We start from the raw sequence: 24872 nt of genomic DNA, 5'->3' as shown, positions 1-24872 counted from the left end.
AACTGGGGTGGCAGAGTGGGCTAAAGAACGGTGATGGATTAAACCCAGATCTTTTGACTGGGTGTGAGTGTTTGATTGATTTAGATGCTCCGTCCATCACCACCCCCTTTTGTACCGCTTTTGGCTGCCGTAAGTGTGGCAGGGTATGCTGTGACGTGAGTCCCTTGCTCACTTTGCCACTGGATTCAAGCAAGCCCGGCTGAAGAAGGCTGGAATGCCAGAAACCGGTCCTCGGAAGCTTGTTTCCGGTCCAGGGAAGACTTGGCTTGGAAGTTCGGGCTGGACTGTTCCCATGAGGCACAGGGTCAGACTGATTTGCATATAGCCATGTCTGAACTGGGGTGGCAGAGTGGGCTAAAGAACGGTGATTGATTAAACCCAGATCTTTTGACTGGGTGTGAGTGTTTGATTGATTCAGATGCTCCGTCCATCACTACCCCCTTTTGTACCGTTGATGTTTTCTCCTGACACGAGAATAACTTTTGAAATCTGCACACAGCGTTCCATGAACTCTGAATTTGGCCTTCACTTTTCATAACAATTCTTCCAAAGCTTTGGAACTCTATTTTTCTACGGCTACTTTTGACTTTTTCCCCAAAAACTGAAGGAAAAACAAATTTGCCACAAAGTAATCTGCTTAAAGTAGAACTATTCTTAGAGAACAAGAAATTCTTTTTGAAACGCTTCTAGACAATATTTGGCCTTGTCCTCAACACCAAAACAGTTTTATATATTCTGCTATGGAATGGTCTCGACCTTTTCTTCTGTATTCAAGAGCCATTTTCATAAATGTAATTTCTTGATTCATTCAGTTTGCATTACTGATATCATACTTTATGCTTAGAATGACATCATTTTCTTTAAATGCATAATATAGACATACTGATTTTTTCCAGTGTACAGCCTTTTAAAATGCATTTTCATGTATTTTGGTTGGGATTGTAAGCACATGCTTTAGATCTGTTTAGATGCTTATAATTTAGTAATGTTGAACATATTAAGGTATAGTGTGTGTTGTATATGAATCTAGGACCCTAGTGTAATTTTCTCGATTCTTGCCTATATATAGGTATAAATCACCCTATCCTTATATAGGCATAGAAATCATAACCATATTTAGTCTTGGCCTATGCAGTCCAAATACGGCATGGCTACTTCCACTAGTTCCGAGAATCCACAACGATTTCTTGGAGAAACCCGCCTTCAGCAGTCAGGGACTTCCCCTTGCTTGAATATTGATTTATCCAAGAACTCAAGGAGTTTTCAAAGAACTGAGTCTTTGATGACGTTATGTCCAACCTTACGTCAATCTCTGCACCTTTAAGGTATAAATATGCCCACACTTGCCTAGGCAAACACACAGTGGTTTCGAGCAGTTCGACTATCTACTTGCCCGACACAGCTCGCCGAAGCAAGTGCCGAAGGAAGCCGACCCTCCAGCAGACTCACTGAGAGAGACGCTGTCTTTTCTCTTGCCGAGGAATCCAGCTCCAGTGTTTCCAGGCTACCCTTGCGGGTTGCTGGGAAATCGAGTCCTGAGAGAGAGATACAAGACCTCCTTCATTCTAAACCAAGGTACGGAGCTGATTAGACCCTTAGAGAAATTTGGAGAGATTCTTGGCAAAGAATACTAAACTTAAGCTAAACCTCACTTACTTCTTCCCTCTTACTAGACCTAGGTTAGGTACACCGGGGTAGGCGTATTTTAGATGCACCAGTTGAGTACTTTTAGTCATTATTTATTAATGTATGTATTTGGTTATATTTTATGGCTTAGAAACCATACCATGCTATTACAATATTATTTTGAAAATACTCTTTTTACTGTACGCACTTTACTTCATTCTAAGTATTGCGATTGTAGCGGTTCATTTCTTTTGCATGAGAAAGAAGACTGTTCAAAAAATACCCTTTTATTGAAAACGCCCATCTCTTATTTCTCTGCACCTCTGGTGAAACGAAGCATGCACGATTGACTGAGTGAAATAACTATCTATTGTTTCCGCGACTCTAGAGATAGATTTTTTATTCTTGGGAAACAAAGTTGTCATGTTTATGCGGTTATCAGAAACTAATCCCATCTTGTGTACTCAAGAAAGTTTCTAGTGATCTGAGGTAGCTGGCACTCACAATTAAGTCTATTATATTCGATAGAGACCTAGTAGACGTCAATTCTACGTTAAATCTATAGGATATACTATTCCAATGTGCAGAGCCTATTGGGAATATAGGAACTACACTACAAAGGCAGGCAGGTCCTCTGGGTGTCCCAAGGTTACTGTCAGCAGGAATCGCCGGGATTAGGCAGGATCAGGTTCCAGGGTCGACATGCCGGTAGGGCTGGAGCCAAGTCAGTTGCTGTCGTCTTGTTAGCAGCTGCACGGCGGGTCTTCTTCCTCTTGATCTTCTTTTTCCTTTTGGGATCTGAGGAAGGAAGGTTCAGGGAGCCCCTAAATACTGAATTTAGGGGTGTTACAGGTAGGGCAAGGACAGGGACAAATAGGTCCCTGTCCTGGGGTGGGTAAACCCCATAGCCTGCTCCGCTCCTGTGGAAGGGGGGCAGGAGCCTAGCTGTGATTGGGCAGGGCTCCCGATCTACAAGATGGCCAGAGCCCGGGGTCGTGCTTCACCTAGTCTCCCCCACCTGAGGGGTGGGGTTGGCACAGGCTGGTACACCCCCCTTCCTGACATAGTTTTTCCCGCCAGTCTTCCTGCCAGAGTGGGGGTCAGGACTGGTGGGGGCCAGTTGCTTGGTACAGCAAATGGCCTGGAGAAGCTCACAGAGGCGGCATGCATTTGAAGCTTCCCCCTGCCCATCCTGGGGGAGGAGACCTAGCACCTCGCCCAGGATGTGTATTGTTGCAGGCCCAGGAGAGCGGGGGGGGGTCTCCACCCAGGGGTCCAGCAACATGTATGCTGTGTGGCAGCCTCTGCAGCCACTCAGCCCAGACGTGGATTGTAGGTTAGGTTTTCAGGGGGCATCTCTAAGATGCCCTCTGGTGCAGTTTACAATAAATCCCACACTGGCATGAGTGCGGGGTTAATGTGCTGAGAAGTCTTCAGTGTAGCCATTATGGTGCTGTGAAGTTCGTAATGACAACCTCCCAGCACCATATACTCTTAATGGCATCACTGCACTTAGTGCCCAGGAATGGCCCTGGGTACTGTAGGGGCACAGGGCTCATGCACCTGTGCCCACACCTCTGGCATAGGGCACCCAGCTAGAGGGGTGACTGAAGCATGCCAGAGCAGTGGGTTCTGTGGGCATGGCACACAGGGATGTGTGCCCTGTCGACTCTTGATTTAATTCTGTACTTAGACACTCAGCCTGCAAAGGCAGTGTGTGGGTGTCAGGGTACAGGGCCCCTGAGGGTGGCACAATAAGTGCTGCAGCCTTCAGGGATCTCCTCTGGTCACCAGGCCCTGGGTACCTAGGGGGCATTTACTAGGGGCTGACAGGTAGCCAGAGATGCCAATTGAGTTTTAGTTTCAACACAGTTTTAGGTAAGGAACACAGGCCCTGGGTACCTGGTTAGCAGGAACCCAGGGCACACTCAGTCAAAGCACATCAGCAGTTCAGAAAAATGTGGGGGCATACCCATGCAAGAAAGATGGCACTTTCTCACAGTGCAGCCCTAAATTCACAATGTAGGGGCTTTAAGGGCAGTCATTGAAGGGTGGTAGCCAATGCATTGCTTACCCTTGGGGTCACTACATCCCCCCTCCATATGACAACTTCCTATGGGAAGGGAGTATATAGCCCTGTCTCAGAGTTCCTAATTCTGCCATCACCATGGTGGAATTTTCCTAAAAGGGGGCACGCAGGCAGCTCACCTTAGGGGTATGACTCGCCTGTTAGTGCACCACGCCTTCCTGTATATCTAATTCCCCACCTGTCCTGGTGGCAAAATGGGTCTGGGCAGGACGTTGGCATTTTCCTTGTCTGGGAAGCCTTGATCACATATCAAAGGTGGCAGAGGCCTTTGAAGCCTTCTGCCTTGATATGCTGATTACTGAGCCATTCTGCTTGGAGGAGGTGACAACACCTCCTGCAAGAGCAGGTATTGTTTCTGTCCTCCAAGAGAATAGGCTATCACCTGCAGGGGGGCAGAAGCCTGTTTGTGGTGGCAGGCTGTCTACACCTGTCAACCAGCACTCTAGAGCCTAGTAGTTTTCAAGGGGCGCCTCTAAGGTGCCCTCTGGGTGTATGCATTAATAAATCCACCATTGAAATCAGTGCGGGTTTATTCATATGAGGTGCTTTATTATCAAATACCATAGATTTCAGTGATGCAATCATGTAGCTGGGGAACTCTTTTTTACCAGTATCCAGCACATGTACTTAAAATGGCTTCCCTTTTGACCTCTAAGAGTTGACTTAGACATCACAGGGGCAGATTTGGTCATGCAATTACATCCACGCATGTGGTATAGTGCACTCTGCCTTAGGGCCTTAGGGCCGTAAGGCCTGCTGTGTGGCTAGCTTACCGATTCTGCATGCATGAGACATTGGGATGTGTGCCATGTTGTGTTTTCACTTTTCTCTGCACCAAAACATGTAGCCTGCAATGGCAGTTTGCATGTTGGTGTGGAGGGTATCTCTTAGGGTGGAACAGTACATGTTACAGCCCTTGAGAGCCCACTTTAGCTTCTTTGCCCTCGGTACCAGTGGTATAACTTATTTCGGACTTACAGGTGGTGCTCAAGACATTGCCAATTGAGGGGGTCAATTGTATAGTTTAGGGAAAGAGACTTGGCACTGTGGACCTGAATAGCAGGTACGCAGTGCTCTTCTGTCAAAATTGCATCAGATACCAGGCAAAAATTGGTTATGACTGTAAGAAAATACCCCTTTTGGCATGGTTACCCCCACTTTTTGCCTGACTGATGCATCTTTGACTGTGTGTGCATGAGGCTCCTGCTAAGCAGGTTGCCTTTGTTCTTTCCCAAAACTGTACTTTTGTTTCCACAAGTGGCACACCTCTGGCTTACATATAAGGCACTTGTAAAAGGTATCAGTGGTGCCAAGGGCCTTGTGACCAGAGAGGGTCTTTAGGGGCTGCAGCATATATTATACCACCCTAAGATACCCCTCACCAAACACAGGCATACTACCGTAGCAGCCTACACGTTCTTGTGCAGATAAAAGTGAAGAGTCGACCTGGCACACATCCATGTGTCCCAGGCCTACCAGCACTGCAAGAGGCATAGGCAAGTCACCCCTACAGCAGGCCTTGCAGCCCTGAGGCACGGTGCACTATACCTCATGTGAGGGCATAACTGCATGAGTAGATATGACCCTATAGTGTCTTAAGTCCATTCTTTGACATTCAATCAATCAATCAATCATAAAATTTGTAAAGCGCGCTACTCACCCGTTAGGGTCTCAATGCGCTGGGGGTGAGGTGTGCTGCTACTGCTCGAAGAGCCAGGTCTTGTGGCACCTCCTGAAGCTGAGGTGGTCCTGGGTCAGTCGTAGGTGGGTGGGGAGGGAATTCCAGGTCTTTGCTGCCAGGTAGGAGAACGATCTTCCTCCGGTGGTGGTTCTGCGGATCCGTGGGATGGTGGCGAGAGCGAGGTTGGCTGAGCGGAGCTGGCAGGCGGGGGTGTAGAACGTGAGTCGGCTGTTGAGGTATTCCACGCCCAGGTTGTGGAGTGCTTTGTGTGCATGGGTGAGCAGTCTGAACGTGATCCTTTTGTTGACGGGGAGCCAGTTGAGATCTCTCAGGTGGGTTGAGATGTGGCTGTGGCGGGGGATGTGAAGGATGAGTCGTGCGGAGGTGTTTTGTATTAGCTGGAGACGGTTCTGGAGTTTGGTGGTTCCAGCGTAGAGGTCGTTCCCGTAGTCCAGTCGGCTGGTGACGAGGGCCTGGGTGACTGTCTTCTGGTTTCGGTGGGGATCCATTGGAAGATCTTCCTGAGCATGCGCAGAGTGTTGAAGCATGAGGAAGAGACGGCGTTGGCTTGTTTGGTCATTGTGAGTGACGAATCCAGGAAGAAACCCAGGTTGCGTGCGTGGTCTGTGGGTGTCGGTGCGGTGCCCAGAGCCAAGGGCCACCAGGAGTTGTCCCATGCTGAGGGGGATTGTCCGAGGATGAGGACCTCAGTCTTGTCCGAGTTGTTTGAGGCGGCTGTGCTTCATCCAGTCAGCTACCTCCTTCATTCCTTCCTGGAAGTTTGATTTGGCGATGGCTGGGTGCTTGGTAAGGGAGAGTATCCGCTGGGTGTCGTCGGCATAGGATATGATGTTGTGTTTTCTTGCGATGGTGGCGAGGGGGCTCGTGTAGATGTTGAAGAGTGTTGGGCTGAGAGAGGATCCTTGGGGTATGCCGCAGAGGATTTCGGTTGCCGAGGATCGGAAGGGGGGAAGGCGGACTCTCTGGGTTCTGCCGGTGAGGAACGAGGTGATCCATTCCAGAGCCTTCCCCTAGATGCCCGTGTTGTTGAGGCGGTGTACTAGGGTGCGGTGGCATATGGTGTCGAAGGCTGCAGAGAGGTCCAGGAGGATGAGGGCGGCTGTTTCTCCGTTGTCCATCAAGGTTCTGATGTCGTCAGTGGCTGCTATGAGGGCGGTCTCGGTGCTGTGATTTGCTCAGAATCAGGACTGGGAGGGGTCGAGCAGGTTGTTGTCCTCGAGGAAGGCAGTCAGTTGTTTGTTGACGGTCTTCTCGATGACTTTGGCCGGGAAGGGGAGAAGCGAGATGGACCGGAAGTTCCTGAGGTCCCAGGGGTCTTCGGTGGGTTTTTTCAGGAGGGCGTTTATCTCAGCGCGCTTACAGCTTTCTGGGAAGGTGGCTGACATGAAGGAGCTGTTAATGACGTTCTGTAGGTGGGGTGCAATAGTGGTGTCGGTTTTGTTGAGATGTGATGAGGGCACGGGCCTGCGGGGGAGCCGGAGTGGATGGTGTTTATGATGTGGATGGTGTCTTTACTGCTGATGGGGGTCCAGGAGTTGGTGGTGGTGGTGGGGGTCGTTGGGCTGGTGTCCGGGGGTGAAGATTGGGGTCCGAAGCTGTTGTGTATGTCTGTGATCTTGCAGTGGAAGAACGTGGCGAGGGAGTTGCATAGGTCTTGCGAAGGGTTGATGTAGCTGCTGGCGTCAGGGTTCAAAAACTCTTTGATGATGTTGAAGAGTTCCTTGCTGTTGTGGGTGTTGTTGTCTAGTCGTTCCTTGAGCAAATTCCTCTTAGTGTTCCAGATCTGCTGGTGGTATTCGCGGGTGGCGGTTTTGAGGGCTGTCATGTTCTCAGATGTCCGTTCCTTGCGCCAGGTCTTTTCGAGGGTGTGGCAGGATTTCTTTGCGGCTTTGAGGGCGTCTGTGAACCATGAGGGTTTTCTGGTGGTGGTCTTGCTGTGGGTGTTTTTTAGTGGGGCGAGGTCGTTGGCGCAGTTGGTGATCCAGTGTGCAAGGTTAAGTGCTGCGATTTTGGCGTCGGGTGTGTTGGTGTCGGCGGGTAGGATCTGGCTCAGTGATGTGGTAAGCTGGTCCGTGGTGATTTTGCTCCATCGTCTGTAGGGGATGTGTGGTGATGAGATGTGGTCCTCTTGAATGTGAAGTGTACGCAGCTGTGGTCGGTCCAGTGCAGTCCTGTGGTGTGGTCGAAAGCGATGAGATTGCTGGCTGAGAAGATGGCGTCAAGGGTGTGGCCGGCGAGGTGAGTGGGGGAGTCCACTAGTTGCTTGAGTCCGAGGCTGGTGAGGTTGTCGAGCAGTGTGGTGGTGGCGTTGTCGTTGTTGTTGTTTTCTAGGTGAAAGTTCAGGTCTCCGAGGAGGATGTAGTCTGTTGAGGCTAGGGCGTGCGGGCTGATGAGGTCGGTGATGGTTTCGCTGAATTGTGTGCTCAGGCCCGGGGGTCTGTAGATGAGTGTTCCTCTGAGGGTGGTCTGGGGGTCGGTGTGAATCTGGAAGTGTAGGTGTTCGGCGGTGGGTATGGTGTCTTCGGTGTTGGTCGTGACGTTGATGGTGTTCTTGTAGATGATGGCGATTCCTCCTCCTGTTTTGTTGATGCGGTCCCTCTGGGTGATTTTGTAGCCGTCCGGGATGGCTATCACGATGTCGGGGGCTGAGGAGGTGTCCATCCAGGTTTCCATGAGGAAGGCGGCGTCCGGTGTCGTTGTGTCGAGGAGGTCCCAGAGGTGGATGATGTGCTTGTGTACAGAGCGGGTGTTGAGGAGGATGCACTTGAGGTGCTTGTTGCTGCTGGGTTTGGTTGGCGCAGAGCGGTTATGGAGGCAGGTGAATCTGCAGGGTTGACAAGTGAAGGGTCTGTGGGTGCGCTTGGGGGTGGCTTGATAGCAGGCGGGCGGGCGGTCCGGGTTTTGAGAGCGTTGAGGGTGGCAGTGTCGTATCTCAGTGCGTTGGTCTGGGTCCGGCGAAGTTCAGGGGTTCTGGCGCTGGGCGCTGTCCAGGCGTAGACAGGCTTGCCTTTGGCGCGCAATCGGCACGCCCGCTGCACGTGACAGCTGCACGGGACCGCTGCGCGTTCTCGTGGACTCCGCCATAAATGGCGAAGAGGGAGGGAGGCGGGAGCGGGGCGGCAAGTGGGAACGGGAGAGGGTACAGAAGAGAAAGGGGCGTGGCCGCAGGGGAGCAGCGGCGGGGAGTGGGGGGGGAGCGAAGAGCAGGAAAAACCGTCCAGAGGACGGGCGGCGAAGGACAAAAACACAGTCAATAAGCAGTGGCACAGAATAAAAAACAGTCAGAAATAGCAGGCACTGGATAAAATTACAGGGCACAAATACAGTTAAGCGCTGGAATAGTTACCAGAAGGGGGCAGAGGCGAACTCGCAGCTGTGAAAGGCTGGGCACACATGCGGGGAGCCGTGCGGTGCGTGGAGCGACCAGCCCTGACCAGGGTCCGAGGTCACTGCTCACCACCGCGCGGTCACTCACTAAGTATCCAAGAGGGAGGGAGGAGCAGCTGGGAGGCTGGAGCGGGGCGGCAAGTGGGAAGGGGAGAGGGTACAGAAGAGAAAGGGGTGGGGGAGGAGCGGGGGGAACGAAGAGCGGGAAAAACTGTTCCGAGGACGGCCGGCGAAGGACAAAAACACAGTCAATAAGCAGTGGCACAGAATAAAAAACACAGTCCGAAATAGCAGGCACAGGATAAAATTACAGGGCACAAATACAGTTAAGCACTGGAATACTTATCAGCAGGGGGCAGAGGCGAACAGGGGGCAGAGGCGAACTCGTGGCAGCTGCGGTGAAAGGCTGGGCACACCTGCGGGGAGCCGTGCGGTGCGTGGAGCGAACGGCCCTGAGATATACACCGGAATCCCTGCCATTATCCTGCTTTCAAAGAGCAAAGTCGGAACAAGAATGGACATACAAATGGTGTAGGCACCCTAAAGGTACGTAGCCCTTTGGCTACTACCTTCTGACCCATATAATGCCCCTAACGTGACTATTTAGGGGTACCCTTGAACCTTCTCATATTACCGACAACCTATGAAGCAGAGGACGAAGAAGATCAGATTCCTGCTTCCTGCATGACAAGAAGCTCCAGTCACTGACTTGGTGCCAGCCCTGACAGCCTGTCTGCAAACTTCTAACTTTGCAGCCCCCACGACTTGTCCCTCAGACCAGCGACATCAGACCCCTGGGTAGACTGCCCGCCTTCCATAAAGACTCCTAATCTCCTGTAGACAGTAGACCTGTTCAAAAGAAAAACAACTTCAAAGACCAAAGCTCTGCTTGTGGATCTGCAAAAGCACTTCTGCACCAGACGCCCACAGTCAGAGTTGCAATGTTCAACTGGTCCAGCAAAGGTTCCTCAACTTTGAGCAAGGTTTCACCGTAGGCTGATTGCTGCATCCTCTGCATAATTAATTAATTAATTGCAAGTTTATATAGCGCTAGGATCGACTCCCGGAGGAGTATCTCCGCGCTTCGACCGCTGCGAAACCCTTCCTGGCTTCCCTGAGAGATGGTCCCTTAATGGGTATCTCCAGGGTGAGACCAGGCATCCCCGGCGGTCTGGTGGGGCCGTTAGTGCAGATGAGGCAAGCTTATGCCCAGAGTTGCCGAGTGTGATCGCTGATCAGAGTGGGCACCGAGGCGAGAGAATTATCGAGTCCGCTGACCCTGGTCCAGAAACCTGCCGCGTCGGGAATCGAACCCTGGTCCCGGGCCGTCCTCTGCTCTCGGGTCTGCCGCCTCTAACCAGTGAGCCACACTACTGCATAACGACACTCCCCCCCCCCCTACCCCCACCCCAGCTGCTTTCCGAAGCCATAGGGCACTACTGCACCTTGGGGCCCTTGGGCCTTTGGGAGATCAGTCAACTGTGTCCCTTCGCTCCAGCACCTCCAAACTCACCTGTGCAGCAGTAAGTCTCCTTCGATCGGCCTCCTGGCCTGGGCCTGCAGTCCTTTTCCGACTTCGAGATTGCCCATTGGTTTGCATTGGGCACCCACCGCTGTGTTGGCACTCTGCACCCGGTTGACCCTGAACCACTGGAGGTGTGAGTTTGAAGCCGTCTTGTGCCCCGCCCCCTGTCCTTACCTTAACCTTGGTTACCAAACCGTACTGTTTACCTGTAAATAGTACCACTTTGATTGCCCTCTTCCCCATTGGATAACATTGGCACCGGATACTGAGTTTGACCTTTGCACCAGGCTGCCCCTGTACCACTAGTGGTGCTGTTTTGTCACTTAACTGAACGTTACCTGGTACTCATTCTTTATCCAGAAACTCAGTATTGTAAATCGTTTACTTACCCGCTGTTAGATTTGGGGGTCTCATGTTGGCACAGGTAGGTACTTGTGACAAGTAGGGACCCTCTCCTCTAGTCAAGACTAGAGAATTACACACCTAACATAACCCCTGCTCACCCTCTAGGTTGCGTGGCAGAGCAGTAGGCTAATTTCAGAGGAGTTGCAAGTTAAGCAGTTGTGACCACATACAAATGGACACCACACAGGTTTTATGTAAAAAATAAGTAGACTTTATATAGAGTTACCACAAGACCATCCTTCGGAGTTGCGCCAGCAGCAGCAACGACGACGACAGGCTTCTTCTCATTGAGTCGCGTTTCCAGCTCCTTGCGACACGCAGTTCCTCAGAAGGCCCAAAACAGCAGCAGGCACTTCCACAAGAACTCTGGGGAGCTGGGGGGGGGGTGAAGTCTGTTGTCCCTGAGACTTCAGCAGGTGGAAAAGCTCTTTTCTAAGCCTTTGGAGATCCTTCACAAGTTGAAAACAAAGTACACAAAGTTCCTTTCTCCTTCCTTTGTCAGCAATCAACCACTGCAGGCCAATCACCCAAGCAGCACTTCAGCTTGGGAATAGTCTCTCCTCCGTTTTTCCAGGTTCCTCTCCTCGGTAAAGGTTTCTTCTTGTAGTCCAAAGTGATCTAATTTCATGGGATCAGGGTCCCAATATTTATACCCAGAAATCCTTTGTTCTCTGAGGGGAGAGGGGCCTTTGCCCAGTCCAAACCAGTTCTGAAGCACTCTGTTTACCAAACTTATCCTTTCCTTTCACAATGCAGGGCAAGCACATCAGACGCCCCACATGAAGTGGAGCCAGCATTGTGGAAGGCAAGTATAGTCCTGGATCACTTTGTTTATAGGACTCCTTCTCTTCTTTCAGTGTGCAGGGCAGAGACATCAGCCGCTCCCCAGGGGGTGGAGCCAGCATTGTGGAAGGCAGGCACAGCCCTATTCAAGGTTCAGGTACACTCCACCCTCCCATCTAGATGCAGATCTCCCTATTCACCACTGGGTGACTCACCCTGACTCCTGGAATTCCCTAGCCCTGTCACTTACAAAACCAGACATAGGAATACACAAACTAGTAGAGGCAGGTTTGAATGGTTAGAGAAGCAAATACCTACTTTCTAAAAGTGGTATTTGCAAACACAGAATATTCAAATAAACTTTACTGAAGGATGTGTTTTATTATTCTGAGTTCAGGCATACTAAACTCGAATTTCTATCATGTTCTCAGACAGTAGGATCATAACATGTATTAACTCTTAACAGCCCATTCTGGCCTATGGAGAACAGATAGCCTTGCAATAGTGAAAAAACGAAAATGGCTGTAATTCACTATTAGGACATGCCACACACATTGGGGCTTGTCCTACCTTATACTTACAATGCACCCGGCCCTAGGGCTTACCATAGGGGTGACTGATATGAAGAAAAGGGAAGGTTTCGGGACTGGGAAGTGGGTGCACTTGCCCAGTCAGCATGACCGTACCAGACTGCACGCAGGCTCTGCCATGGCAGACCTTAGACACATTTTACAAGGCTGCTTTTGTGGGTGGCACAACCAGTGCTGCAGGCCCACCAGCATCATTTGGATTTACACGTCCTGGGCACACTCAGTGTACTAGACTAGGGTCTGACAAGTAAACCAAATAGCCACAACATGGAACCTCTGATTAGTACATCAATTTACATTAGGGAGCTCTTGCACTGTGGCACTGAATAGTATGGCACAGCGCCCAAAGCATACAACACCAGCAAAAATACATGAGGCAACAGCAAAAATGGAAGGGAGACCCACGCCAATAGTGCCAGGTCAAACGCCCGCATATTGCTGATTGTGTTTTCTCCCATAGGATAATATTGTATTGTTGAGAATGCATTGTGTCCACTTTTTACATTGAAAAGCATTGATATTGCAAAACATATTTACTTGCAACAAAGCCTCTTTGGTTCTATAAAATATAGTAAATGCATTATTTTTTTTACAAACCATTGGTCTCGGATTTTGTCATTCTGTGTGTATCATTTATTGCATGGATGTGTACAACACATGCTTAGCACTGCCCTCTGGTAAGCCGAACTGCTCGCCCACAGACCTACTAAAGAGCGCATTAGTATTATCTACTGGAGCCTCTGTAAAATGTGTGGGGATCCGCTGGACTCTGCACACACTCATTTTGGTATTGTATATACAGAGCCAGCTTCCTACATTGACCATGTTAAAAAGGAGCACCTTCCTACAGAGGCTGCCACCAAGTTTGGATAAAGCCCAGCCTCATCGCCAGTGCGAGTACTACTGTTGGCTTAAGGATCTGTTCAGATCAGATTCTTTATGCCATTCAAGGGCTTCAAGATACTTCACAAAATGAGGATGACGATGAGGAGGCATGAAATTTACTCTCCCCTAACTACACAGGTGCTGGCCTCTATTTAAACGTGTAGAATGACAGTGGTCTACATAAATCCCATCAGACAGAATTGGACTAATCAGTAGGGCCTCTCACTGAAAAGGGCCTCTCACTGAAAAGAATGTGTCCTTTATGTTAGACGCCCGCAGAGCAGCAGAAGTTTTGGATCTCCATTTGCATTGAGACCAAGGCATTTACACTGAGATCTTGTGCTTGCTACTTTGAAATACATGGTGCCGTCTAACGAGGTGTGTTGGCAACAACACTGTCTAAACCCTGGTCACCTCCCCCTTTACATTTCCCCATCACTGGCTACCATAGACCTGCCGATGGGAACCCAGCTTTTCTTACACAGTCCCTGACTCCAGAGAGCTTCATGCTTCCACCAGCATGGTAAATCGCAGTGCGTTCGCTAGTGCACCTCCAGACAAAGTCAAACCGCATTGATGTGCGTTGCGAAAGTTCTTTTTTTCTCCTTCCGCTTGAACTGTTCCCTGAACACCATCTGCCTTCTGGGATGCTGCACATATGGATTGTAGGATGTGGACAGTTAAATATTACCGGCCATCCCTAGCAAATAAAGGAACACCTTCTCAGACAATACAAGATGAACAGGACACAGCCACATATGTTTTGATGGCTGGCCTGGACACTACCAACTGTGGAATGCGCTATTATAGTCCAGTGTTGTTGTGATCAGATATCAGGCCATTGTGCCCACCACAATGGCATGAAGATATCCCATATGGATATGCTGTTTGAGGGTTCTGGGATTTTGGATTCAAAAGGTTTCTGTGTGCTGGTGTACTTTAAATACGTTCGGACCACAGCCCTTTCTCTGTTCACTTTCCCCAGCCTATAAAATAATCAGCTGGAAATTTAGAGGATATTCTCTGGGCCTTTGCTACCCTCAGAGGCAGTCATCGCAATGCACCCAATACCCAGCACAACCCTTTAGCGGCTCAAGGCGGAGTGGTGGTGGTGGTGGCGGCCTAGGCCATAAGCACCACCATGGGCAGCAATCCCCTGCCATTTCATCCGCAGCTGCAGCAGATCTACTTTGATTCTTCCTCCCTTGGTCATGCGCAATTGGTAGGGAGCAGAATTTTTCTGGTGTGCCTAACCGGAATTCTGCAACTTCAGACCTGTGAGTACTGCAGATCGTTAAGCATAGCTGTCCTTACCTTTATATCTGTCCATTCCTATCTGTTTCCAAGACACGTTCAAATTGTAGGCACTGCCCCAGGTACTTTACATTATCGACCCAGGGACCTGGATTCTGGATGATCTCATTGGACTAGAAGAACAATAACGTTCATGTACCCATCCAGCCCTCCAAAATCGCTTCCTTCAGATTGTGGTGGGGTTGCTACATTTTCAGTCCACCTTCTTGCCCATTTGCCTTATCCCAACCCTTTGCTGATTGCCTGGGCACTTGAGCTCACAGATGCCATTGGCAGGCCACAGCCAGTATCATCACCCTGGGAGGGGGGGGGGAGGGGTTCAAGGTCTCCCTCGCCATGTGGGGTGTCCCCTGTCTAGATCTTTTGGCATAACAGAGAACATGCAGTGTTAAAATTGATACTTGTATAGCGCACTACTCACCCGCAGGGGTCTCAAGGCGCTTGTACGAACACCGCTGTGGAACCCATCCTGGCTTTCCCTATGAGGCGTCCACTCCTGGGCACCCCCAAGGTAGAGGCCAGGCATCCTTAGCGTTGTGGGGGCCGTTGTGGAGATTAAGCAAGCTATTGCCCAGAGTTGCAAAGTGGGACTCCATGATTGTAATAGGCACCGAGGCGCGAATTATCAGGTCCGTGGAATTTTTGAGCCCAAGACCCGCCGAGGCGGGGAATTGAACCCTCTGCATCAGGGTCTGCCGCTCTAACCATTGAGCCACACTTTTCCAGCTGTTGCGGCTACTTTGTGTTAAAGTTCCACCATTGGACTTCCTTGGGAGATGCTTTCTGCCTGAAGTGGGACTCTGGTCTCCACTGCACCTTCCCACTCCTACCTCTCCTTTTCTGTACACTGACGAGGGTCTGAAACGACCAGGCTCATATAATTAGTATAGTCTGGGATTGGACCAGGAGTATGGTACTTGGGTCTTCTGGGCATTTGCCCTCCGATCCTTCTTCCTCTTTGGGTTGACCTTGTGTCTCACCAAAGGGCAGTGTCCTCCACTTGAATCGCCACAGCCTATACCTCCATGCTTAGAGATTGAGGGGCAACATCTAAGGGGGTTCAGTCTGCCTGCCGAGGGAAAGGATTTTATTCTCACGGATGGGCATCCATTTACCAAATCTGTGTATTCTAGCTGTTAGGTGAAGTCTGTGGACTGTAAATATTGGTTGATAATTGCTTTATCTCCTGCCCAGCAAAGTTTTACGGCGGGTACTGTTTCAGCATTTGCCCTTTTCGCCTTTCTACTTTTGCCTGACGGAGCCGCAACCAGAGTCAAATTTCGAGGGGGGGATTCTTCAAGCAAAAGGCAGAGTGGAGTTGAAGGGGCTCTAAGCATGGTGGGGGGGGGGGGAATCAAAGCCACATTAACAAGCAAAAGGTCTTTAAAAGACCTGTGAAGTACTGTGGGGGAGGGGGGGCTGAAGCCCTTTAAGTCCAATGGGCGTTGCATGCCTGCTGACAATCCTTTGTTATTGAAGCCACACAATGTTTTGAGGTTTTAGATATGCTCACATATTCTTATCCTGCGTCCTCCATTATTCGATTAAGACTATCCTTCAGAAAACCAAGCTACAGTTCCTTTGGTAACGCATTTTCTGGTGGATACTCTAACCACAGATTCCTCACCAGCCTCTGTCATCCTCGTTCTGTGGAGTAGATATTTAGTTTTGTTTTCGAAGCGGTTCCAAGTTGGATTTTCCACTCTTTTCACAGCAATGTGCCATAATAACCCAACTTGAGGCTGAGCGCAGAAGAGTTTCAAGGAAACTAAATGTTGGCACTCAGTGGGCGGCACCTTTATACAGCTCCGTCATCACTTCCTAGGATGGGGCAAAGTTGCCACGTAGGCAGTAGTGCCACCTATCGACTCACGTTAGCAGTTGCTTTGAAAAGCTTTGGATTGTCTGGCACCTGGGAGAAATTCAGATGGCACGGAATCTGCAGTTCGAGTATCCACCAGAAAGAGTGTTGCCAAGGGTAAGTAACTGTAATAAAATGCTGTAACACAGAGCTTGCTAGCCTGTGGGCCAGTGACCCCTGGCGGCCCCCTGCCCTACTCAGGGGATCCACTATTACTTCGAAAGTTAAATAATATTAACAGATTAATAAACTGTATATAAAGAAGGGAAGTGTGAAAATCGAAATTTTAGAACTTTCTGAAAATGCTGAGCAATTTCAAATCTGAGACGAACAATACATTTATCCTCAGATTGATTCATGGGAGCAGTGGAAATGCATCAGACAGAAAATAGCATGAACGATGGGTGGCTTAAATTGAATTTAGGAAAGCTCCAACCTTCCTGTTACAATGTAGTCTTTTTTTGTATGCTCATTTGGTGAATGTTTCTTTATTTTTGTGTATTTTTTTCGAGATTCAAATCCTCAAAATTGCTTAGGCCAGTGTCCCCAGAATCCAATAATGACTCATGGGGGGGTCCCAGATTCTTAGAACGATTCAGTGGGGTTCCCTGGATTCCAGTAAGGATTAATGGAGGTCACAGAAGTTAAGAGGTTTAGAAACACTTCCTTACCATTGATCTCAGGGAAGGAGATGAATGACCATCTACCATGAATCTTATAAAACTTCGTCCTAAAAATGCCTTTGTCCTTGGATGCTTTGGTTGACCAGCTTGTGCACTTGTTATTGCTGTGTTGTGACTTGGTGCCAGCTGATGTAAATCATTATTTCTTTTTTCTTTCTAGGCGTACAGCTGCCCAATGTGGGCGCCACATTCTTATTTGTACCCTCTACATCAAGCTTACTTAAATATCTGCAGGATGTACCCAAAGATTCCTGTGTATCCACACAACACCTGGTACCCGGAAGTTGCTTCAGCAGAGAATGAATATATAGCACATGTAAACCGGCAATCGCCTATGCAGCATGAGACCAGAGTTAATGGCCAGTGTGCACAAGGTGGCACAGCCCATACCCCACCACCACCTTGGTTTCTTTCTACAGTCCAAATACCAGGAAATCCAGGACAGGTGTCTAATCTGTGTCGAATAGAAAGTGAGAACGTAGGCCAGCCGCCACATGCTATCTATGCGGACTCTGGGGCAAACAAAGGAGTCTACCCGCAGCCGCCATTAGGGCAAAGTTCATTTCTAGGTCCTGTACCTTTAGCTCCTTCTTTTTTTCCTCCTGTTTGGTATGGGTATCCAACGCAAGGCTTTATTGAAAGTCCCACTGTGCAACATAGTGTTACATCTGCAGTTGCAGAGTCTGATTTGAATAAAGAATTTAGTTCTTCAGTGCTTGCTCCAAGTCACATGGAGCAATTTCAAGACCACGCAAAGGAGCATGCCACCACTGTTCAGCACACCCCAGGTAGTAGAGGAAGTAGTGAACCCCCTAGTAATGGAACCAACCAGGTGGTTAAAGAGGATGAAATGTGCACTCCTGCACCAGTTCCCCAAAAGAATGCAAGCTTGCAGGATGTAACTGTTGAGGCGAAGGAAGCTAAAAGGAAGAGCGTGGTAGCCAGTCCTCTGCTTTCAGGTGGCGAGTCTCAGGATCTCACAAACACCACTGTCCCCTCGAGTGAAAAGGCTGAACCCAAAGCCCTGGCCGGCCTGCCAGACGTGCTGCCACAAACCCGGCCCCGCAAGACGAGGGAAGAGAGCTCTGAAGACGAGAGGGAGGTGTCCGACATGCTAAAAAGCGGCCGGTCCAAGAACTTTTACAATCAGACTTACGGAGCTCGGAAATCTAGGAATGACCGGGGCTACGCGCCCAGCCGAGGAGGATTCCATTATCCGAGAAACGAGGAGGGTTGGAAAGGGCCTAGCAGCAGGAGAGAGGATGGCTACCAACCCCACCGCGGCTTCAGAGGGAGGCCCTATAAAAGCGACAACAGGAGGAGACCAATGGTTGATCCCTACAGGGGGTACCCGGATTATGATAGTCAAAGCCCATATCAAAAGCAAAACTAGTGTGAAGAAGACTTTTGAACTCTTCCTTGCAAAGTGGTCAGAGATGAAGTGCACTTGCGGAGTGACCGTAGTGCAAAATGGGAATAGCTGTAGATGCCGGGCTTAAACATGTTTTGAGGAAAAACATAAAACCTCAGTTTTTTTTTTCTTTTAATATTTTTATTTGGTTTAAAAATATAGATTTTAGGACATAATAGGAAAAAAACAATGTGGGTGACATTTGAAAGGTTTTCTCCCCCCGGAGATTTAGTGAAACAGTCTGGTTTAAAAATGTGTATTGCCGTGGTAAATTGGGAATTGAATGTGGTAGACTCAGATTTAAAACAAGTGTTGCACAATTTATATGTCGTCTTTTTTTATTGCATATATGTATTACAGTCACGTTTGGATGAAAAAAAGTCCTGTCTTTATCACGCTTTTGTCTTGGCTTCCAGTCCAAATGCTTCATCTCAGTCTGTCCAGCGTGAGTCCTTTTCTTGTGTTATCTGTAAAACAGCCAAATAGCTTTCGTCCTCCCGATCTTGTATATAGTTCTTTTAATGCGGATAATGTATATTTTTGGGAATTTTAGCTAGCAGTTTTGGTGAGCTGAGACGATCAGAAAAGCTGAGCTGTAGGAAAGTGAATAAAATGTGTACTTTAAACACGCAATTTTAGCACTATTGTTAATACTCTAGCAAGCCTGCTCAAACGAAAATATGTCAAAGGCGTACAACCTATAGATAGACGCTATGCATTGCAAACAATGTCTTCATCTCAGCGTGGCAGACATTTGATCCACAAAGACTAATGCACTGAAATAACCGCTAATGCTGTGCAGGAGGGAGCGGGGGAGGAAGCAGATTGGTGTTCGAGGCCTATCTATTTTTATAATGTGAGAAATGTTTTTAAAAACTGTACAGCTGTTTTATACTCCTCGTATTTGCACTGTGAGTATACATTGAGTAACGTTTCATGAATGTGTGTGCTGCTCATTGATTCACTTTTTTAGCGCTAGTTTCAGTGTATTCCCTTTCATTCCTTTTGTGTTGTGTATTGAATGAAGCGCATGTTTTTCTTGTTCTTTCGTTCTATTTAGAATAAGCCCTTTTAGCGTGTCATGTTTTTTCAAACTTTTTTGGATGGCTGGTGACAATGCTGCCTTGTTGCTTTCATGCAGTTAGTACATGCTGACCCATTTAATATCTTTGAACAAAATATTTTTGTATGTAATTACGCACTTATAGATTTTTTTTTTTACAATAATAGCTTGGCCAGAAATTTTTACACTATACAAAGCTGTACTCACCTAGTTTATTTTCAAACCTTACAAAATCGAAATGTGAGAAGATAAATAGCTACATAGTGGCCTGTATGTGCAAAATCGGTACGCTACTTTTAGATCCCTGTAGCGAGTTCTGTGCCTTAATCACTCGATCGAACCTCCTCACTTTAAAATGAAAACAAGCAATCAAGAATTTACTTGCTTCACAGCTGAAAGTTTCATGAAGGCAATCGAGTTACTCCTATTAGTAGGCACTCTGTTGAATAACAAAATCCTAGGAAACCTTTTTACTACTCTAATACTATGTGCCCATGTTTGGTTTCTGCATCTGTCTGTAATTTTTTCGTTGACTGCTCGTATAGGACAAATTTGTCTTCACCAGTGTATATTGTGTCCTGTGATTAGTGGTTGCAGTGTTGGCAGAAAGGTTCTCGAGTTTTTGATGGCATCTAACTACTAGTGCTCCACTCCTGCGGATTTCTCTTGCTGTATTGTGCTGGCATGTTGAAGATATATATTCTTTATTTGTGAACTGAATTCATAAATAGGTGATACATTTTAGTGCTTAAAATCTGTTTTCAGATCATGTTGACAGAGTAATGCACACCTTTTGTAGCACAGCGAAAACCTTTTGCGTGCATTATAAGTGTGGTAGAGCTGGTAGCTCTGCAGAGTTTTAAAGTATGTCCCACAGATACACTAGAGTTTGTTCGAAAAGTTTAAAAATATTGTAACCAAAGAAGTACTTCTAATCATTTTAATAATTTTTTTGCCAGCAGTACAGCACAAAACCTAAATAGGACCTGCAATAAAAACAAGAAAGTATATCTGTGCGTGTCCCCAAAGGAATAACCAGTTTACCAGGCTCATCTAAGGTCCTGAGCTTTAGTCCAATAATTTCTGAAAATTAGCATGCATGAAAACCTGTAAATCGCTTCCTAAGTTTGATAAAGTCATGGATAGCACAATAACATTATTGGAAATTACCATGAGTACTCTATTTTAAGACTTATGTTTTTGGGGTATCAAAATGGATGTAGGAGCACAAGTTAATCTTTCAAATTTGCATCTAATGAAGAATAACATTTTATGGCAGTCTTGCATCAACGCTTCTATGTGCATCGTGATCGTTCTCTGTTTTCTGTTTGGACTTAGCCCTCAATAAGGAAGGAGTAATGCACCCCAATAAAATGCTTCGAGTTACATTTTCTTCTGACCTTCACACAATTGATAAGTCTTCTGCACACACTTTTTATTGCAATTTAAGATTTCTACAGATAAGTCCATTAAAGTTATTGAAGTATATCCTTTGACCAGGCATTTTAAGTTTGACATTGCCTTCTTTTTCCACTTCTTGGAGACGTCTGCCCTCTTTTTGCAGGACTCTAAACAGCAGTTTCATACAATGATACTGAGGAACCAGATATCTTTCTTGAATTTTTAACTAACCCTCCAGTCAGGTACTACTTAGCCGCTGGCCAAACTTTGCTACAGTCTTTTTTCAATATTTCAGGTGCTCCGAATGGTTCTTTTTATTTTAATCCATCGCTGATCTTTTCATGTTTCTTCACTGTGTTGAAGTTCTTGCCACCTGTTTCTACAGGATTTTCAACTCCAGTTTTTGGTCACAGTTCTACAACTGGCCATAAGAAGGTGATGTGTTTGTTTGCGTTTCCATGGGGTAACCTACCAAAGGGGCCACGTGGCACTGACAACACATGTGGCACTGTTTGAGTGTATTTAAGAAACCACAGACTTTTTCTAGAAGTGGTAAGAACCGATAAGGTACAAAGTATTGACTACATTTAACCCGACCAGAACCTAGCCTTCAAATACTGAAAAGCAATTGCAGTCTTCTGGTTACCTGAGAAAAGTCGATGGGTCTACTTTTCTGTCACTGGTGATAGTAAGTTCTGGAACTCCTGCTCCAGTAACATTGACTGGACTCCTGATCTTCGTTCCTTTCTATTAGCCTTGTTCTAAAAGGATTTAACAGCTGTAGGAGTACAATGGAACTATGACAAGTTTCTAAGCAATTCTTTTAGTAGATTCTGGACTTTGAGGAATGGGGTCAACTGGTCATCCACGCAATAATTGAGTGGTTCTGGAGTATACTGTCTCCATTAATCTGTTTTTCTTAGCATCAGTATAGTTCCTCTGACAAAGAAATTGTTTCCCTGCATCTAATTTCAGTTAGCGGTAACGTAGATAACACCGAGTAGGGGCAGCGGCTTCCCTCTTTCTTTCTAATGGTAAGAATTTGCAAGCTCATGTGCTAAATTTTATTTAAACCGCAATGGTAAGATCACCTTAAAACAAAGTTTTTGAAACAAGCATACTAATTGATACTTTTAAGTTGTTCCGCCAGTGAGCCCAGGAGCCTTCCTCAGATAAAGTCAAGTTTACTAGTGAACCCAAATAGTATGCCGAATCCATTGTCTCAAAGCAATATACAAATCAAAATTAACCAGACAACAAAAGTAGAGAGGTTAAAAGGATAAAAGATATAATCAGTTATCATTCTTTTAAGGGTTTGGCTCGCGTCATCTGCAGTTGCTAAGGTCATTCCAGAGAAGCATCTCAACAATAATTGATTTCCATTCGAAGCTGGGTGACCTCTTGGATGAGGTCACGAACTGAAATCTCCTAATCTCACTCTAAAATCTGTGCCTGCTCACAGTGGTACATTTCCAGTGATTTCTGTAGACTAGTACCCTTCCTATTTATGTCATACTAGTAAGTGGTGGTCCTAGAGGATTTAACATTTTTGTTGTATCTTTCCATTTTGGTTCTTCTGCTGATAGAAGATTGGACGGTTAATGACAATATTAAGGTGAGCAAAACCCCATATTTGAATATTCTTTCTCAGACAAAAGCTGGGTCATTCATTTTTATCGAAAGCATACCACAATATAACCCTGAAAGAGAGGTATCCACCTGTATTTGCTACAACTAATACAGTTAGTCCTCTTTAATCAAATCTTTTGCTCCTCTCGGGCTCCATGGAACTCAATAACAGTTAGAACCGTATGGGTCTTGTTACACATCTCATCTGAAAAGCCAAATAGGCCCAGAAATTAGGTTCTTGTGGCATCCTTAATCCAAAAGGACTGTTTTGCTTATTCTAGATCCTTCTCTACTAAACCAGCCTTAAAATGGAATGTGTTTAGATGGTGACCTTAGTACCATCACTGTCCTTCTTTAGTGGGCCACATGCCTTCTGCTTCCTCGAAGTGTTTCCATTGTGAGTTCGGAACTACTACTCTGCCTTGATACTTCCACTGAGTGCTTCACAGCATCAATTGGTTCCATCAGTCCTTCACTGCTTTCGTTTCCCCTTTAAGCAAACATACGTTCTCTTTGCAGTACTAGAGATTGATTGGTGTTAGATGTTATGATATATTTGTTTTATAATTTAGCCTCCTCTATTTCCACATCTGGCATATGGATAGATTGAAAGTGCATCTTCTAAATGAATTTTTTGATATTCATTTTTTTTTGTTGCTGAAAGTAAACACACACAAGTGTAAGCCCTTATCACTTATTGGCATATATAGAATAAAGCAGACTGGAGACTGCTTAGATGGAAGTGGGTGCGACACATTAAGCTGAGCCCTAGGAAGTTCTCAAAACCAACTACTGTTAAATGTTAATTGTATCAAAATCACTGTAATAGGAGTCCCTATGAAATAAACTATTTTCAAAGTTTAAACATGTTCTTCCCATGACACGTGCAGGTTTCTGTGCTTATTAGCAGTCGATCTTCATGACCTATCGAAGAGGTTGTATGAATGCTAGAGTAGCGGTGCCTCAACTAGTGTGGGATTAAAGGCTGGACACTCCCTTGCTAAAATTAAGCATATGTGACCATTTTGTAAATGCTGCAACCTTCTTGTATTGTACTCCTTGAATTTCTGCTAACTGCCTTTTTCCAATTAAACTTCGCTTTCTAGCTTCTTACCTGTTAAGTTTTGGTTGTCCGTGGATCAGAGCTCTTTTTTTCAGGAGGCAGTGTGGAGTAACACCATTTTTAAATTTCACCCCACAAAAAAAGATCTCGACATTTGCACATTATTACATTGTTTTTTATTCCAGCTGGAGGGTTCCCTCAGAATGCTTTGTAATGCCAAGTCCAAGTAACCACAGTATTGAAGTGGGTGTCTCCATTTTCCAAACTTTAACAGGTGTTGGCAAACTAAAGCAAATATGTTCCCAAAGGCTTTGCTGCCATCAATCTTTGATTCTGCTATGTCCTCACACTGAAGAGTCTTGACCCTTTCTCGGTAATGGGTTAAATAAACCGATTGTCAAACTTGATGTTCATAGGCATTATTATGGAATAATTATGTGCATAATCAGTATTTAACCACAAGCGGATGACTGAAAATGCATTTTTTTAAAGTAAATATTTTTCTCAAGTTTGTATGTTTACTCTTTCTGAAGTGATCCAATGTAGGCTAGCGAAAATGGTAATTACCAAGTTCAGAATTACTTCTATGGATCCGTGTGCTTTGCAGACTACCAACCCATCCAAATGAATGTTGACCTGTTCTTCCAGTGATGCCCACCTAACCCACAAGTGCATCCTTTCTAGCTTTCGTTGAAAAAAGTGCGACTTTTGTGCTTTGATTGTAGCCGGTTTTGATTAAATACATTACTTGAATTCTGTAAAAGCATCTCAACTCTGGGAATATAGCTTGCATGCATTGAAGCTTTGTTTTACCGAATGATCTTACGAGTGCAAGCAATAGTCTAAGCATGTGAACATGTGCTCCTACTCAGTAACATGTAAAGATCTTGAGCAACTCCCTTTGACCTGATGAAAGGGAGGAAATTGCAGTCTTTGTATTTAGCGAAACACTTTTTTTACATATTTAGTATATTGCTGTTTATTTTTCTATGTTTTTGTAACTTTAAGGTGTGTTTCAGAAGTATCTGTATAAAAATAAAATTAACTACCTTACAGGCAAGGTGTAAATGCTGCATTGTATTTAAGAGGTGTGCATATATATTAAAATGTTTTAGTGTTGAAAATAATTTGGCTGATTTTGTTACTCATTTTATACTTGGGGTTTGGAAGATGAGTGAAGTATGTCTGTAGTTAACTGTCTCTGTCTCGACATGCCAACATATGCATAACAATCTTAGATCTGCTCGGGCACTTGAGTGATTTTAACATTTTGCAAACGCAGCTAGATCAAGGCACAGTAGCATTTCCTGTCACTGAGAAATCTCGATTCAGTGGCAGAGGAAAGAAAATAGAGTGAAAGATCCATTCACGGGAGACACTGTTCTTGAATGGTCTAGTCATAATGCCATTGCGCTTAGACCATTGTACTCTTTAGGCAACATTCTGTAAGGATCC

The 24872-nt window shown here is 46.4% G+C and overlaps 1 protein-coding gene across 1 annotated transcript in view; it reads left to right on the top strand.

Annotated features, from left to right (window-relative positions):
• Window positions 1–24541, top strand: part of OTUD4 (OTU deubiquitinase 4) — a 577225-nt gene extending 552684 nt beyond the window's left edge. The window contains exon 20 of the mRNA XM_086962254.1: window positions 17011–24541. Coding sequence (XP_086818380.1) covers window positions 17011–18243 — 1233 coding nt within the window. The 3' untranslated portion in view covers window positions 18244–24541. The remainder of the gene's footprint in view (window positions 1–17010) is intronic.
• The last annotated feature ends 331 nt before the right edge of the window (window positions 24542–24872 follow it).

The sequence above is a fragment of the Lissotriton vulgaris genome, chromosome 3_1 (assembly GCF_964263255.1).
Source record: "Lissotriton vulgaris chromosome 3_1, aLisVul1.2, whole genome shotgun sequence".
NCBI lineage: Eukaryota > Metazoa > Chordata > Amphibia > Caudata > Salamandridae > Lissotriton > Lissotriton vulgaris.
Note: the sequence above shows the minus strand (reverse complement) of the source record. Positions and strands in the feature narration are given on the sequence as shown.